Source organism: Amphiura filiformis, chromosome 5, assembly GCF_039555335.1.
Source record: "Amphiura filiformis chromosome 5, Afil_fr2py, whole genome shotgun sequence".
Classification (NCBI taxonomy): domain Eukaryota; kingdom Metazoa; phylum Echinodermata; class Ophiuroidea; order Amphilepidida; family Amphiuridae; genus Amphiura; species Amphiura filiformis.
In genome coordinates, this window is record NC_092632.1 from 75172451 (window position 1) to 75188126 (window position 15676).

General features: G+C 35.1%; 1 protein-coding gene across 1 annotated transcript in view; it reads left to right on the forward strand.

Moving 5' to 3' along the window:
- The window catches only part of LOC140152391 (nephrocystin-1-like), a 51396-nt gene that overhangs the window by 567 nt on the left and 35153 nt on the right, over positions 1-15676 (forward strand). The window contains exons 2-6 of the mRNA XM_072174697.1: positions 5945-6033; positions 7040-7100; positions 8077-8151; positions 8913-8974; positions 13500-14306. Of these exons, the coding sequence (XP_072030798.1) occupies positions 5945-6033; positions 7040-7100; positions 8077-8151; positions 8913-8974; positions 13500-14306 (1094 nt within the window). The remainder of the gene's footprint in view (positions 1-5944; positions 6034-7039; positions 7101-8076; positions 8152-8912; positions 8975-13499; positions 14307-15676) is intronic.

A 15676-nucleotide genomic window follows, 5' to 3' on the forward strand; every position in this document is an offset into this window, starting at 1 on the left:
TGCGAAGTACACAAGCAGCAGCACAGAAGTGCAGCTAAAATACGGCAATTTAATGACATAATCTGAGTTACATCAGGAACAATATCTTAATATTGACGGTGAAATAACAGAGAACATGGTTACTCGTTTCACGACGGTATTGTAGAGGTTAAAACATTACAACGGTAAGCTTTATAGCCACTCAATTGTGTGCGTGCTTTGTGCATGTAGGCATACGTGTATTCAATCAAAACAAAGCACGGCAAGCCTAGCCTTGATTATGCTAGGGCTTAGCCTACATTTATGCCTAGGCCTATGTCTATGATAAAGGCCTTTCTATTATTTAACCAATTAATGAACAAAGAATATATTAATGAAGGATATAAAACAAATATTTACTGCTCTAAATTCGGGATCTGGTGGAATCTATTGGTCCCCTCGGTGAACTGGAGACCGTGAGCCTACTATTTCCCTCGACCTGGCGGTCTCGGGAAATAGTAGGCTCACGGTCTCCAGTTCACCGAGGGGACCAATAGATTCCACCAGATCCCTCATGAGCAGTAAATATTTGTATACTATCTGTCCATCGTATAAGACTGTTGCCGCACGGCAACTGGTTGAAGGAATATTACACATTCAAGAATAGGCTCCATCATTTTTTTGTTCTGATCCCTCCAGACCCAGTCTCCCAAAACTTCAAAACATCAAAAGCGTTGTACATTTACTTACTTAAGACTGTCCTTTTTCATATAACGCAGACAAAGTAGGGCCAAGCTAAATAGAAATGGTCAAATTTTGGCAAAATATCTCTCTGTGTAATCCTATGTAAGTCCCATATCACATCGTTATCGGCGATCGAGGTTTTTTTTTTTTTTTGAAGTTTGGTTGGTACCCACCAGCGTCATGCATGTGACGTGACACAGTTAAAATAATCGACCGGGAATCGGGGATCGTTAAAACGTCAACAACTTTCAAAACAAATAAAGCAGTAAACTTAATGGCGAGCGGTCCGAATTTTGAGCCATACAAGTTTTACGTGGTGAACTAGGTCGCATGGCGATGGCCATGGTCGTTATACATGTTATATGACTATCATTTGAGGACTGAGTTCTTACCATACATTTTCCGAGGTGCAGTTTCAGACAATAGCTTGGGATTATTGGGGCAGAGGTTATCTTTTGAATTCTTTCATGACCACTGAAGCATAGTCACGTCTAGTTCGCAACGCAAACTTAGAAAAACGGGCAAACAGACACATCATTTATCGGTATGACATTTTTGTTATTGCCAGTGTGACGCGCTATCTAAGTTTGCACTGAAGTGCCATCTCAGTTTTGGTGCGCCGACTTGGATCATGTGCTAATGAATTTTTATTTATTCTAGATAAAATAATGGAGTATTTATTACAATTTCAAGCATTGCCATAGAAGTTTAGGTAAGAAGTACAAGAAGCTGTGTAATTAATATTTATGACAAACATGCAACTATTTAAGCTACAGGAGCCTTGTATTTTTTAGTGCAAACTCTAATTGAAACCATGCAATTGCGTTGCACTAGCTTTTTGTATAGGCCCTACACTTCGTCCCATACCGTTGTGCAGAGTGTACTACGGTATGGGTTCCTCGTACTAAGTCACGTCTGTCATGGACACTCGGCGTGAATTGAAAGACCATGTCACTCGCCACAAAAGAATGTCAAAGGTCATACAACACCAATTTGGTGTCTTTCCGCGCCTCGAAATATGATGCTTAAAGTCTATGCCTGCATATAAAATAGGTACCGTATTTAGTCAAATAGTCGCCCCCTCAAATAAACGACCCCCACCACTTTTTTCAACCAAGATGTTTCAAAAATGCCGATATTTCCATGCTATCTTGTGTAGTAAGCTTACCAAGTTGCACACATGGTCGATAATAGCGTCACTTTTTGGTGAAAATCTGGATTGGAAACCCGGAAGTGAACCAGAAGTCAGTGTTTCTAGTTCATAGTTCGTCATTTTAGCGCGAGTTTTAAGTTTACCTAATGATTTTAACGGGTATTATCGTTCTAAAATTGACCTTGAATAAACGCCCCCGTTTGGAAAATGTAACGCCCCCGGGGGCGTTTATTTGACGAAATACGGTATGTGACAACAAAATTCAAAAGCAAATAATTCCTGTGTAACTGATATCATTGGAAAGGGTTTAAAAAATGCTTTAAATGATACCAAAATTATTGCCCATAGTCAAATAATAAGAGAGTTAGAGGATTTTTAGGTTTACCAAACATGCACAATTTTGGTCCATCATTATCCATTTAAAGCAATGGACAAATGTCATGAATGTGTGACCTTTTGTAAGACTCAATTCATACATTCACTCAGCATGCTCAGCTTTTCATGCATAGTTGATTGCACATTTTGGAATTTTCCGTCCACATTACCACTTTTATCATGTTCAAAAAGAAGGTTTCTGTCCATAGATTTTGCTCATATTACACCTGGACGTAGATAAATATAATGTACTAAATGGACATGTGTGTTTCAGAAAATGACCTACATGTATATATTCCTTCATCAAAATAAATGATAGTTAAAAAAGCCAAAACTTTTGACCGCAAAATTTTTCAACTTCTCAAAATAGTACTAAATTTTTTTTAAATGACGCAAAAGAGGAAACTGTTAACTAAAGTCACCAATATTTTCTTTCATCCAAACAACCTAAAATGCAATCACTACAGTGATATGAAAACAGCACTCAGCTGGCAGCCAAGATCAATGCACAAACATTCAATGGGGCCACATCTATGCTCTTTCCGTAGCAAAGTTAGGCCTACATCTAGTCAAAGATTGACTTGAAATCATCAAAAAGATTCAGTTAGCAAAATTCATCCAAAAAGCATTCCGCACAGGCAGGTATGTCCGGAGTTTTTTCTCTGATATATCTGCCTCAGGGCTCTCAACTTTTTTGAATTGCTTGGTGTGAGACAGAGGCGTACCACTACCGGGGTTTGCCGACTCCAATGTTCATTTTGTACCATGACTATTTGTGCTACGGCGTTCAGGAATGTGAAAAGCGGGGGGGTAGGAGCAACAAATTATCCATGACGATGCGTGAGATTTTACTCATTTTCCAGCTTTATGCTTGAGTTTTACTACCTAGGCGTGAGATCATACTACCTTGGCGTGAGAAAGTGACCCAATGCGTGAGACTCACGGCCAATGCATGAGAGTTGACAGCCCTGATCTGCCTATGCATGTTATGTTTACATTTGTAAATTCATGTTTGAATGTGCTAGTGTGCGATGCGTAATTCTTCTTTCCCCTGTATATTGATATATTAAGAATAATGATCTTGGGTTTATTTATATATTTATTGATTGATTGATTGATTGATTGATTGATTGATTGTAATTTTATTTTTTCAGGGTTTTTTCCAACATTCTTATGTACCTTACAATTCGCTTAAAATACAATCAAAACACCAGGTCAGGACAGCCTCTTGACAGACGTCACAGGACAGTTGCTCAATAGCTTTAGTTTTAAAGCTGTAAGATGTGGTTTCACTTTCCACAATGGTCAAAATGGCCAAAGTGCCCATTAAAAAAAGGATCAACTTACCCACCCTCCAAATTTGTGTTTCTTAAGGGATGGGGTATGAACGTTTGGACAGTATTTATTGTGGGACATTATAGCACATCAGACATATCAATTGCATTCTGAATACTGAAGAATGTCCTTCTGATATCAAATAATTTTGATTTTTTGAAATTCGCAATGTAATACACATTTTATGGCAAATCATTAAAATTGACATTTTGATATTTAACAGTACTCGAAGTAAACTTTATAAATCTGATGCTTTATACTTAACGTGTATGTAGGTGGGATGAAAAGCCGACGAACAATTGAAAATTTTGACCTTTAGTATTGAAGATATGGATTTTTTTTTCCCAAAACACCAAAAAAATTAGGTCTTTTGGGAAAAAATCCATATCTTCAATATGAAAGGTCAAAATTTTCAATTGATCGCTGGCTTTTCCTCCCAGCTACATACACTTTAAGAATACATCATCAGATTTATAAAATTTACTTCGAGGACGGTTATATATCAAAAATTTGAAAAATATCAAATTTTGATAATTTGTCATAAAATTTGTATTATATCGTGAATTTCAAAAAATGAAAATTATTTGATATCAGAAAGACATTCTTCATATTCAGAATGCAATTCGATATGCCTCATGTGCTCTCATGTCCCACAAAAAATACTGTCGAAACGATCAAAACGCTCATTCCAGATCCCTTAAGGGCAAACAAGCAAACATTTATATCAGCTACACAATGTATTCCTCCAGGTCATTTAGCATCTTTGTTCATACCCATTTCAGTCCATTTCTCTTTCTTGGTCAGTGTTCTCTACTACATTGTACATGTATGTCAATGGATTGTTGCAACCTTGTTTCACTGATCATATCATATCACATGTACGATATCAATAATATAAATATTTCATCATCTCTATTCATATAAATTGATACAAATCAAAAGAAAAATGAAAAACATATACAACAAAGACAACAGATGACTTTATTGGCTGCCAGATGTAACAAGATAAAACAATTGCAGTAATGTTAAACATTAGATTAAACAACATAAACAGGAAAATGAGCATCTTGAACCAGGGGTAGCGTTAACCCCCGATTGGGGGTGAATGACGCCCTAAATTAAAAAAATATTAATTTTTCACCCTCCATATATTGGGAATGTGCAAGCTCGGGGTGAACTCTGACCCTCTACTTTTGGACCTTACTCCTACCCCTGACTACACTGCAAAACATTTTTCACACTTGAGATTTAATTTTCACCCCATGTATTTGGATTTTCTGCAAGCTCGGGAGTGCAAAACACGGGAAAACAACCCCCGACTTTCGGGCCTTAATGCTACCCCTGTCTTGAACAGCAGGTGACTGTAGCATACTTTCTATTTATTTCATATCAACTTAATATCAGCAAAGTTATCATATACTTTAGTGTAAGTACAGGGGGAAAATGTGATTTTGGAAGCCAAAAAACTCTCCACAATTTTCCAGAAACCACAAAAAAATGTGATTTCCCAGAAAATGCAAAAAAATGTACATATGTGAAATTATAATGTACATAGGCGTAATATAATTAGTTTTACCATGTCCTCTCAGGCTCTTTGTAGTTTAAGATAGAGCATAAATTAGATACTTTTTAATTACCTTTGCTTCTACTAAACAGCTAGCAATGTATGCTAATGTAATATGTCTCTGGCTGCTAAATACAAGCAGTATTTCTGCAGTTCAAATCTTGTAGGTATGCCAGGTGAATTCAAATTTGCCATCAAACTGCATCATTTTACATATCAAATTAAAGCCCTTGAGTAAAGAAAGCCAAAACTGAAAACATTTTTGTCATAGCACTTTCCGTAACAAAGTTACATCTTGTCAAAGATTGACTTCCATCAAAAAGATTCTGCTAGCAAAATTCCCCAAAACGGCATAAGGGGTGTTTCTAGATCTTAGTCTCATGGCGATAGCAGCTTTTTTAATGGAACTGCTATCAAAATCCTCTAAAATTCCATGTGCGACTTGATTATCACCATAAAAAATCATATATGTGGGTCAAGTGAAGTATAGAAAACATATCTATGTAGGTTTCCTTCACCGACCTATTCTCGAAAAAAAAAAATTCAAATTTCTATGTAAATATGCATTGTGTTTGGGCCCCGGTCTCGCGAATTTCGCTGACTAGCAAATGTGTTAACTAAGGTTTGCCTGGGATACCTAAATCTTGAATAACTAGTGATTTATGGTCGACTTGTAACTTCTTCTTTTTACAATTTGTGCATAAAAACAAAACAAAATGCAACACTACCCAAGAATAGTACCCAACAACAACAACAATATATGCTTGGCAGGATCAATAACAACACAACTTTTTTTGTCTACTTGTATATTGCAGCTTGATGCATTTGTGTTGGAATGCCAAGGTGTACTGGATGATGCGGCCCTTAAAGACAGAGAACCACGCATGAAGAAATTGGATGCAAGGTTAGTCAGTCAAAGCTCCTAATGATTACTATCTATTTTTAGTAGGAATTAAATCTGTGCATTGGTTTGTTTCAAATGAAGAGGTCAGATTCAAAATGTGATGTAATGAAATGCCTTCATTGCTAATTAGGAAGGGCACAACTTTGAGGGTGAATGCATTAATAAGTATTAAAAGCTCTGTCCTTTCAAAAGAATGCATAAACTAGAATGTAAAATAACATTGCAATATTATTTATCAAAATAATAGCCTAGGCAGTGTTGCGTATAAAGTTATGATTATTGTTTTGAGACCCAGTCCTCCTGGTTAGAGCAAAATATATTTTTTACATGTAGTGATGATCATGATTTGCCTTAATGTTTGGGGGAAAGTTGCTTTTTGTAATATTATGATATTATGTTTATTCATTTATTAATTTATGCAAATTTATTCAAACGTATACAAAATTTGGGTGATATGCAGTCTTTAGTAGAATAATGTGCATTATAAGACACAGTACATTTTCCTTCAAATAATTAGCATTTATGCAAATTAGCTCATTAATTATGCAAATATGCAAACTGAGGGTGGGTTGACAATTAATATAGTACATTAGAAAACATTAGAAACAATTTGACCAAGTTTCAAGGCAAAATTCTGCAAAATAAAAGTACCCTGAACAAATATAAATGTATAAAAGTACCCTGAACATTTATGCATTGCCTTTTACACAAAGTATTGGCAAAAATTACATATCCATGTGCTTTTTCAGTCATGTTAGGTCATAAACTACATTGATTATTGGGAAAAACAATAGGATACAAATAAAATATAAAAGAAACCCATATATCTAATTTGCTTCAAACAAAAAAGATATTTTGATCAATGTACTTAGCCCTTTTCTATTAATCTGTATAAAACTTGCTTAGAGCATTTTCTAAATTGCCTAATCCACCTTAAATGTGATTCCATTTTCATTTTGTACTTTTCTCATGAATCATAAAATACATTGACATGTATCTTTTACAGATGTCAAGATCTACATAAGAAGTTGAATAAACTGGAACAGAAGGTCAATAAACTATCCAAGGTATGTTTCTTCACTAATTAGCTCTTAATATTGCAGTTGAAAATAACAACTTTGTTACTATGACAACTATCTCATATAAGCTACATATGCTCTTGTTGTCTCCATAGTTACCAAGTATAAATGTGTATCCTTGATGTTTGATTTTGTTGAAACACTCTTTGTTTAAGTGCTGTCTTGACTAAAGTGATGAATCAGCTATTTTCAGAATACACTAGTGGTTTCATTAACATGGTGATATTTATACATGTAGGAAGGCATTGTGAGTTGATCAACTGTTGGGTAATTTGATAATGCTTTGATTGCATATACTCGAGTCTTGAGTAACTATTAAAAGTTAACTGTGGAAATTGTGCAAATTCTAAAGGTAAAGTTCCGTTTCCTGCAGAAATCATCAAAAAATTTTTTTTTTCATTTGAAGGTACATGTATATGTGACACGATCAAGGGAAATGAGTCGGATGTCGCCAATATTGATTTTGAGATATTGGCAAAGAAAGTGTTAAAATTCTTTTGTTTTCAGCGATTGATAAATGAAAATTGGGATCAGCAATTTTCTCTGGTTTATCCCTGTTTTTCTAAACCATGACCGGCTGGGCCACTAGCGATCTGTTCAGCAGTAGGTGGACAAGACTTAGAGAGATCAGAATAAAAAAAAATTGAGAAAAAAAAAAAAAAATTGAAAAGAACAGAAAAAAGAAGAAAAAAAAACACTATCCCAGGCGCCCTAACGCCTGAAACCGAGGCTACCTAGATATATATAGCACTGTGCTTCCTTGACTTAATGATATCATCAGTATGTAAATTCGTAGGAGTTATTTTTGTGAGATATATTCATTTCAGATGAAGGGTGAGATATTGATATAGGTATATGATAACAAATAATCCCTATTCAAAACATTGAGCCAGGAATTGGCTGTTTTGTAAGTTGGAATTAGTATATTTTGTATAAAAATTTTATATTTTTGTGCATTTTCAAGGGCAAGGAAGGCATGTCAGAGAGTCGTTTCGAAGAAGCCAAAGAAGAAGAAATCCACAGAGTAGAGTCATTTAAGGTATGTGTGTGTGTGGTGTGTGTTTGTATGCGTTTGTCAATACCTCCAAACGAGGACCTACATAAGGATACACACATGACAAATGAGGACACACCTCCGACCGTGAACGTCCTCGGTCTATTGGATATAACCAGGACATGACAAATAACGTAAAAATGCTTTTAAAATGGGTCCACCTATGGGGGTAAATAGGACGGGCCACTGTCGGATAGTAAGTGGTCTGGTGTGTGTGTGAGGTCCACAGTATGTCGATTAAGAACAGGTGTGTGAGTCCTCGGTTAGATAGTATTAAATCATATGCAGAATGAGGTCCTTGTTTTCTTGCCTACGAAAGTGGGTGTGTGTTCTTTTTTAACGCTTTGACAATTAGACACACACACATGAGAAAACACTGTAAAAGGGGGACACATAGGTACTGAGGACATCCATGCTTGCTGGACAAATAGCATAACAAGGCATCATAAACAATGTCTGCAGTTGGGTGTAGGGTCAGTCATAAATAACCCCTCACTAGGATGGTAAAACCGTCAGAGATTCCAAAAATTTCCAGTGCCCGGTCCCCCACCAAAGTATTTATGAACACTCCCTTAGGGGTGTGTGCATTTAATCATAAGTGTGAGAATACGTATTAGGGACAAATGTTTTCTCTCTGACTATTTGACCAAGTATTGTCCCTAACATCAATGATAATTACAAAATGTGTGTAAAATATTTTGTTGCATATGTGCACAATTTAATCTTATTTCTTTTGTATTTTCTAGAAACAATTAAATCGTATCAGTGAAAAGTTGCAACCTGATGACGTAGAGGAAGACTACTTTCGGTGAGTACATGTTGTCATCCACTTGAATCTGTTGATCATTTTCCTGGTGCAATAAAGCGATATGTCTCAACAGTGTAAATTTAGAGTTAGCTTAGCTATTGTAACTTAAAGAAGGATTTCGTGATCCTAGCATTCTCTTTTTATGACATTTTTCAGTAGATGTCCACGAAAAAAGCTTATTTCCAAAATTTCAGTTGATTCCGATTTTGCGAGTTATGCATGATTATGTGTATTACACTGCTCCATAGGCCACTGTTGTAATTTCGTTCTGGTATACCAGAACGAAATTCAAATTTGGCAAAATTTTTTTGCTAAACGAATTAATCTGCAAGAAATATTTGGTACATAAACATTATATAGCCAGAGGTTTCCAGTGATATAAAAATCTCAACTTTTTTTGAGAAAAGTGAGGGGATGAGGCTGTGGATCACGAAATGCCCTTTAAAATAATTAGGTGATTTGCAGTGCACAACGCCAAGATTAGAATGGCACGGCACATTTTGCAGGTATTGCTGGTTGGTGTACACAGTAAACCAAGTCACTGCAATGCATAAACCATAGTACATGTACTGGTGCAGTTACCTAATCAGCCTATGTCTTGATTGACCATCACAGCCAGCATGAGTTCCCTTAGTAGTTCCACAAGAACATGCATCACAGTTCTGATTGAGTTAAAGTGTGTAACTACTTTGTTCTAGAGCCTGAATTTCTCTGTTTTACAAAAACAGAGAAATTTCACAGAATTTCAAATAGTACCGTACTGACGCGAGTATAGTCCCACCTTCGCGTAAAGTCCCACCCCCAAACCTTCGGAAAATTTCAGAAATTAAAAAAAAAAAAAAAAAAAAATCAATTTTTTTAAAGTTATTTATTTTTTTTCGGCTTTGAGTGTCCCAGGACCTAGACCTAAATGCTAGGATCATTCATGGCTGACCTAAAAAAAAAAAAAAAAAAATTCAAGATGTTTTATTAATGATTTCAAAATGCATTCAAATTCAATGCATTTTGAAATCATTAATAGATATGACATGAATACAAATTATCAATTTTCATATTAAAATAACAAAACATCTTGAAATTTTTTTTTTTTTTTTTTTTTTTAGGTCAACCATGAATGATCCTAGCATTTAGGTCTAGGTCCAGGGACACTCAAAACCGAAAAAAAAAAAAATTTTTTTTTTTTTTTTTTTTTGAAATTGAGTATAGTCCCACCCCCAATTTTGAAAAATGTTCACCCAAAAACGGGGTGGGACTATACTCGGCAGTCACGGTACTTCCTTAGCACTTGCTGGGGAAAAATAATAAATTATAATAAAATATGTGTACATCCACATCAAAAGGATGCACTTCTCGGCTGCTATTGCTACATGTGTCTCATTTCACATAATGGCTAGGAATAAATACCAGACTCATCTCCGAAGTGGAAGGTCACTTCAAATCATCCCAAGTCACATGGTTTAGGAATACAGAGAACATTCCTTGTACAATTTGACTTTGGGATGATTTGAAGTGACCTACACTTGATATGAGTCTGGTATTTATTCCTAGTTATTATGTGAAATGAGAGACACATGTAGCAGCCGATAAGTGCATCGCTTTTGATATGGATGTACACATATCCAGACTGGGAGGTTTGACATATCCTGCTTTCTTAGTATGTTACTATTTTAGAGCTATTGAGTAAGGGTGTGAGCCCGATAATCCTATTACCCGGCAGGAAATTCCCTGCCTGGTACCCAAATTAAAAAAAAAAAAAAAAAAAATATATATTATTATTACCGTATTCGTCCGAGTATAGTCCCACGCTCGAGTATAATCCCACCCCCATTTTTCGAAAAATTTCAGAAATTGTAAAAAAAATTTTTTTTTTTTTTTTTTTTAAGTTTATTTTTTCGGTTTTGGAGTGTCCTGGACCTAGACCTAGATGCTAGGATCATTCATGGTTGACCTAAAAAAAAATTAAAAAAAAAAAATTTCAAGATATTTTGTATTTTTAATATGAAAATTGATACTTTGTTTTCATGTCATACTCTATTAATGATTTCAAAATGCATTCAAATTCAATGCATTTTGAAATCATTAATAGAGTATGACATGAATACAAAGTATCAATTTTCATATTAAAAATACAAAATATCTTGAATTTTTTTTTTTTTTTTTTTTTTTTTTTTAGGTCAACCGTGAATGATCCTAGCATCTAGGTCTAGGTCCAGGACACTCCAAAACCGAAAAATAAACTTAAAAAAAAAAAAATTTTTTTTTTTTTTTTTTTTTTGAAATTGAGTATAATCCCACCCCCAATTGTGAAAAAATTTCACATAAAAAACAGGTGGGACTATACTCGGACCAATACGGTAATATTATTATTATTATTTTTTTTTCAAATTTTTTTTCGGTTTTGTAGTGTCTCTGGATTCTAGACCTAAATGCTAGATCATGGTTGACCTAAAAAAAAAAAAAAAAAAAAAAAAAAAATTGAATTTTGCACATTGTTTTGTAATTTTAATATGAAAATTGATACATAGTTTTCATGTCATACTCTATTAATGATATCAAAATGCATTCAAATTCAATGCATTTTGATATCATTAATAGAGTATGACATGAAAACTATGTATCAATTTTCATATTAAAATTACAAAACAATGTGCAATTTTTTTTTTTTTTTTTTTTAGGTCAACCATGATAGCATTTAGTTTTTTTTTTTATTTTTTTGTACCCGGTTACCCGCCCGAAAAATGCGCCGGGTTCCCGGGCACAAAATTACCCGAAAATCACACCCCTACTATTGAGTCATACTCAAAAGGTCAAACTATCTACTATTGATAATTAAGCTTACTTTTACAATTGCATTAAATATCAGCATAAATATCCCTGTATATATATTGCCCGGGTCTAGCATATTTTTGTAAAATGGCAGAGTTGGGCCCTTCTTCCACTTTGGTAATGTATTAAATTTCTTGTATTAATGTGTACCAATTGTGTAATGTCATATGACTTTACAGTGCATCACACAGATTTGTGAAATTTACCCATGAGATTATTAAACTGATTGGCTGACTGTTTTACAAAAGCATGGTGCACAGTGTCAACAGCCAGTGTTATAAATATAAACTTAATACTCCATTGGTGAGCGACAGGCGATTGGTATTTCACCTAACGCAAGAAAAGGAGGCCTACCAGACGCTTTCAGAGGTGTAGTACAAACTCAAAATGGAGACATGTATTCACTTCGATTGAATCGATATTCTATTATTGACGCAGATAAAGAAAGTCGATAAATGTACATTGTATTATAGATACAGCACCTGGGTTTTACACGGGTTCCTTTGTATAATTCATTTCTCAAACAGTTGAAAATATCACAATTTTTACTTTGGATTTCAAAATCTTTACTTATAAAATGCAGTTAAAGATATCCACAGCAAACAGCAAGGCCCCGCTAATTAGTGTATTGCTTTTCGAGTTAGTGTACTGGAAACAAAACCTGTGTTTTACCTGAAAACAAATCTCGAACAAAATCGCCATGCGTAGCTTTTGAAAAACGAGAGGATTCGCCGTACTATCACGGCAATTTTTGACACGAAGATATAGGGATGATGACGCAGTGTGGTGTGTTGTTAATTAAAATGTATTCTCATAGTGAGACTTTAAAAATGTTTGGGTGATGCTTCTGGATGAGTTGTAATGATATAATCTGATGCATGCACTCTTTTACATAGCTAATGAGTTTATTTGCTAGTATAAGGTGAACAATGCAGCTATATAGTCCATTTGGTTTCCTCAAGTGACACCCATGCAGGCTCCAGTGGGCTCAGTATTAAAATGTGTGCATTGACTCAAAGAACTGGAGTTTCGGATAAGTATGTGCAATCAAAGGCGGTTCAAATTAATTGCTACAAAGTACTGACATCACTGCCTTGAGGATACCAAATGTACTTAAAATAATATGATTTATTACACACACACAAATTATATCAGGGATGTTCATGTAAATCTTCAAGGAAATTTTGCTTGGATCTTCCCTGTTCAAAGTATAGGGAAATACTTTTTGTCATTCGATGGATGTTCGGTGCATGAAAATTCCAAGACCTCATGAATGTTAGATTGCATAAAATATGGAGAGGAATTTGCATGGAATAATATAAAAATGTCTAGATTTGCAAATTACATGTTCTTTCTTGGTGAATATTTTTCAAATGCTTGCAAGTATAATGTAGTTTGAATGATGGATGTTATCTAAAAAGCATGTAATCAAAACATATCTTCAGATCCATGTGTAGAAGAGTTGTTGATATACTGCACATTTCCTGCGATGAAATTTGTGATTAGTTTTTTCCAAACATCAAAGGAAGAAATTGATCAAGTGATTGTTTTTCACATTAGTATAATTTGTTGTTTTCACATTAAAAATGGCACCATTATATTTTAGTGCATGGCTTTATACAATTGCTGTTTCTTACTGCATCTTTGCTTGTATTTTTCTTGCCCAAACTTTCAATACCATATCCATTTGAAAATATAGCGAGGTTGCACAGGAGACTGGCGGTGAACCCAAATCAAAGAAAGACACCACTCAAGTTGAGGAACTTGGTTCTGATTTCGACGATGATGAAGAAGAGGAATTAACAGACTTGCCTGAGAAAGGGAAAGAGAAGGAAGAGGAAGATGCAAATGCAGATAATAAGAGAAGTGCTTCCCCTTCTAAATTTGGTCGGCTTGGACTCTTTCGGAAATCGTCCAAACTTGGCAAGGACTCATCACCCAAGGACGCATCTGAAGGAGAACTCTCAAAGAATCAAAAACAGTTGGAGAAGGAGAGAAAGGAAAAAGAAAAGAAAGATAAAAAGGACAAGGCACGATTAGAAAAGGAAGCTAAGGAAAAAGAGAAGAGAGAAAAGAAGGAAAGAGAAAAGTTGGAAAAGGAAGAAAAATTGAAAGCAAAAGGTATCAAAGATAAAGAAACAGCAAGTAAAAGTGATAGGAAAGGAAAGGAAGATAGTAGTAAAGATGAAGTAATGACAATAGCAGAATTAGAGGAAGAGGAGGAGACTGAGGAAGAAGAGGAAGAGGGGGAGGATAGTGACTGGGCAGATTCAAAGGTATTTGACTCGCCACCAACTAAACCGGTACTAAAACCATCAACTTCAAAAACACCACCTGATGAAGATGATGATGATGAGGAGGAGGATGAAAGTGAAGATGATGATGATGATGATGATGATGAAGACGATGATGATGATGATGAAGATGGGCCATTAACAAAGACACTCAGCAATGACAGAAAGAAAGATGGCGGTTCAAGTGGAGTACTTGAAGGCAAAAGAGAGAGGTGAATGTTTTATATGTGCCTGCTGTGATTAATATGTACACATAATGGTTTGCACTGCTTTTCACTGATTGTCTGTTTTAATAGTGTGCTCATGTAGTCATGTTTAACATCCTTGCAAATTGTATTTGAACTTAAAAGGCTCAGTTTAGTAACTTGTAATCACCAGTGGCGTAGCCATGAGGGACAGCTTCCCCATGTGAGAAGTCTTGCTCCCATGTGGGATGCTGGCCACCCACATATTTAAGATTTTTAGGCATTTTTTGTACTTTTTTTAGCCCATTTTTGATAATTTTCATCAATGTTTGCCCACCCTTGAAAGTTGTCTTGGCCCCCGCTCTCTCCAAACTGAAAAGCCTGGGCTATGTTACCGGTAAGCAGAAGCTGTTTCCTGGAATATTTTGAGATGATTTGGTAAAAATGTTTCTTCTCCTTCCTCATAATCTGTGACACATCAGTGTTTGTAGTGTTTGAATATGCAGATTTAGGGTTTCTCTACCAGAAGTCAATTTGTGGCGAAATTCCTTCCCACAATTCATTATGCGTATTGCATAACAAAGGATATTGATTAACCTCCGAACTGTATCTATTGTTATGCAATACGCTTATTGCAATGTGGGAAGTAATTTCGGCACAAATTGACTTCCGGTAGAGAAACCCTAAATCTGCGTATTGCAGTCATGTGCACAAACCAGCTTTGTCATTAAAAGGTGGGAGCATTGAGAATTGGGAGGGGAAAACATTTCAATTTATTTATTATTCTCTTCAAATTTCTACATGCTTTAAGAAGATAGGGAAAGAATTCAATACAGGGAGTTTTTTGAAGTTTAATGAATACAGGTTCCTCAATTGTGTCCTATAGAATGTGATTATTTTGGATGTCTGTTGCACTTGTACAAGATGCACTGCACTGTACTGCTTTATTATTCACTTCTACATAATGTATATTCCACAAGAGTGTGCTTCACTGTGATGATAATACTTTCTTTTTGTTCATTTCTGATCTGTAAGTTGTTGCATTCATTAATCTGATCATAAAGGTATTACATTGAAAGACCTTTTCCTGAAGGAAACCTTTTGATTTTTTACCATGCATCATGTTTTTGAGACCTTTGTTTATTTTTCAGACCTTTTTGACTCATTTGGCCTCCCATATTGCATCTCAAACTATTAATTTTGATCAAAACAAAAAGATATTAAAATATTCTGAATACTAGTTAGCAATTAATCTCATTTTGTATAATATGTATTCCAAGTAAAACAGCATTGTATGAAGGATAAAAGTGGTTTTCCAAGTAAAGTGTATGATACGTGCTGTTACACCATTTGATAGCACGTATCCAACACTTTACTTGGGAAAACCACTTGTGTTT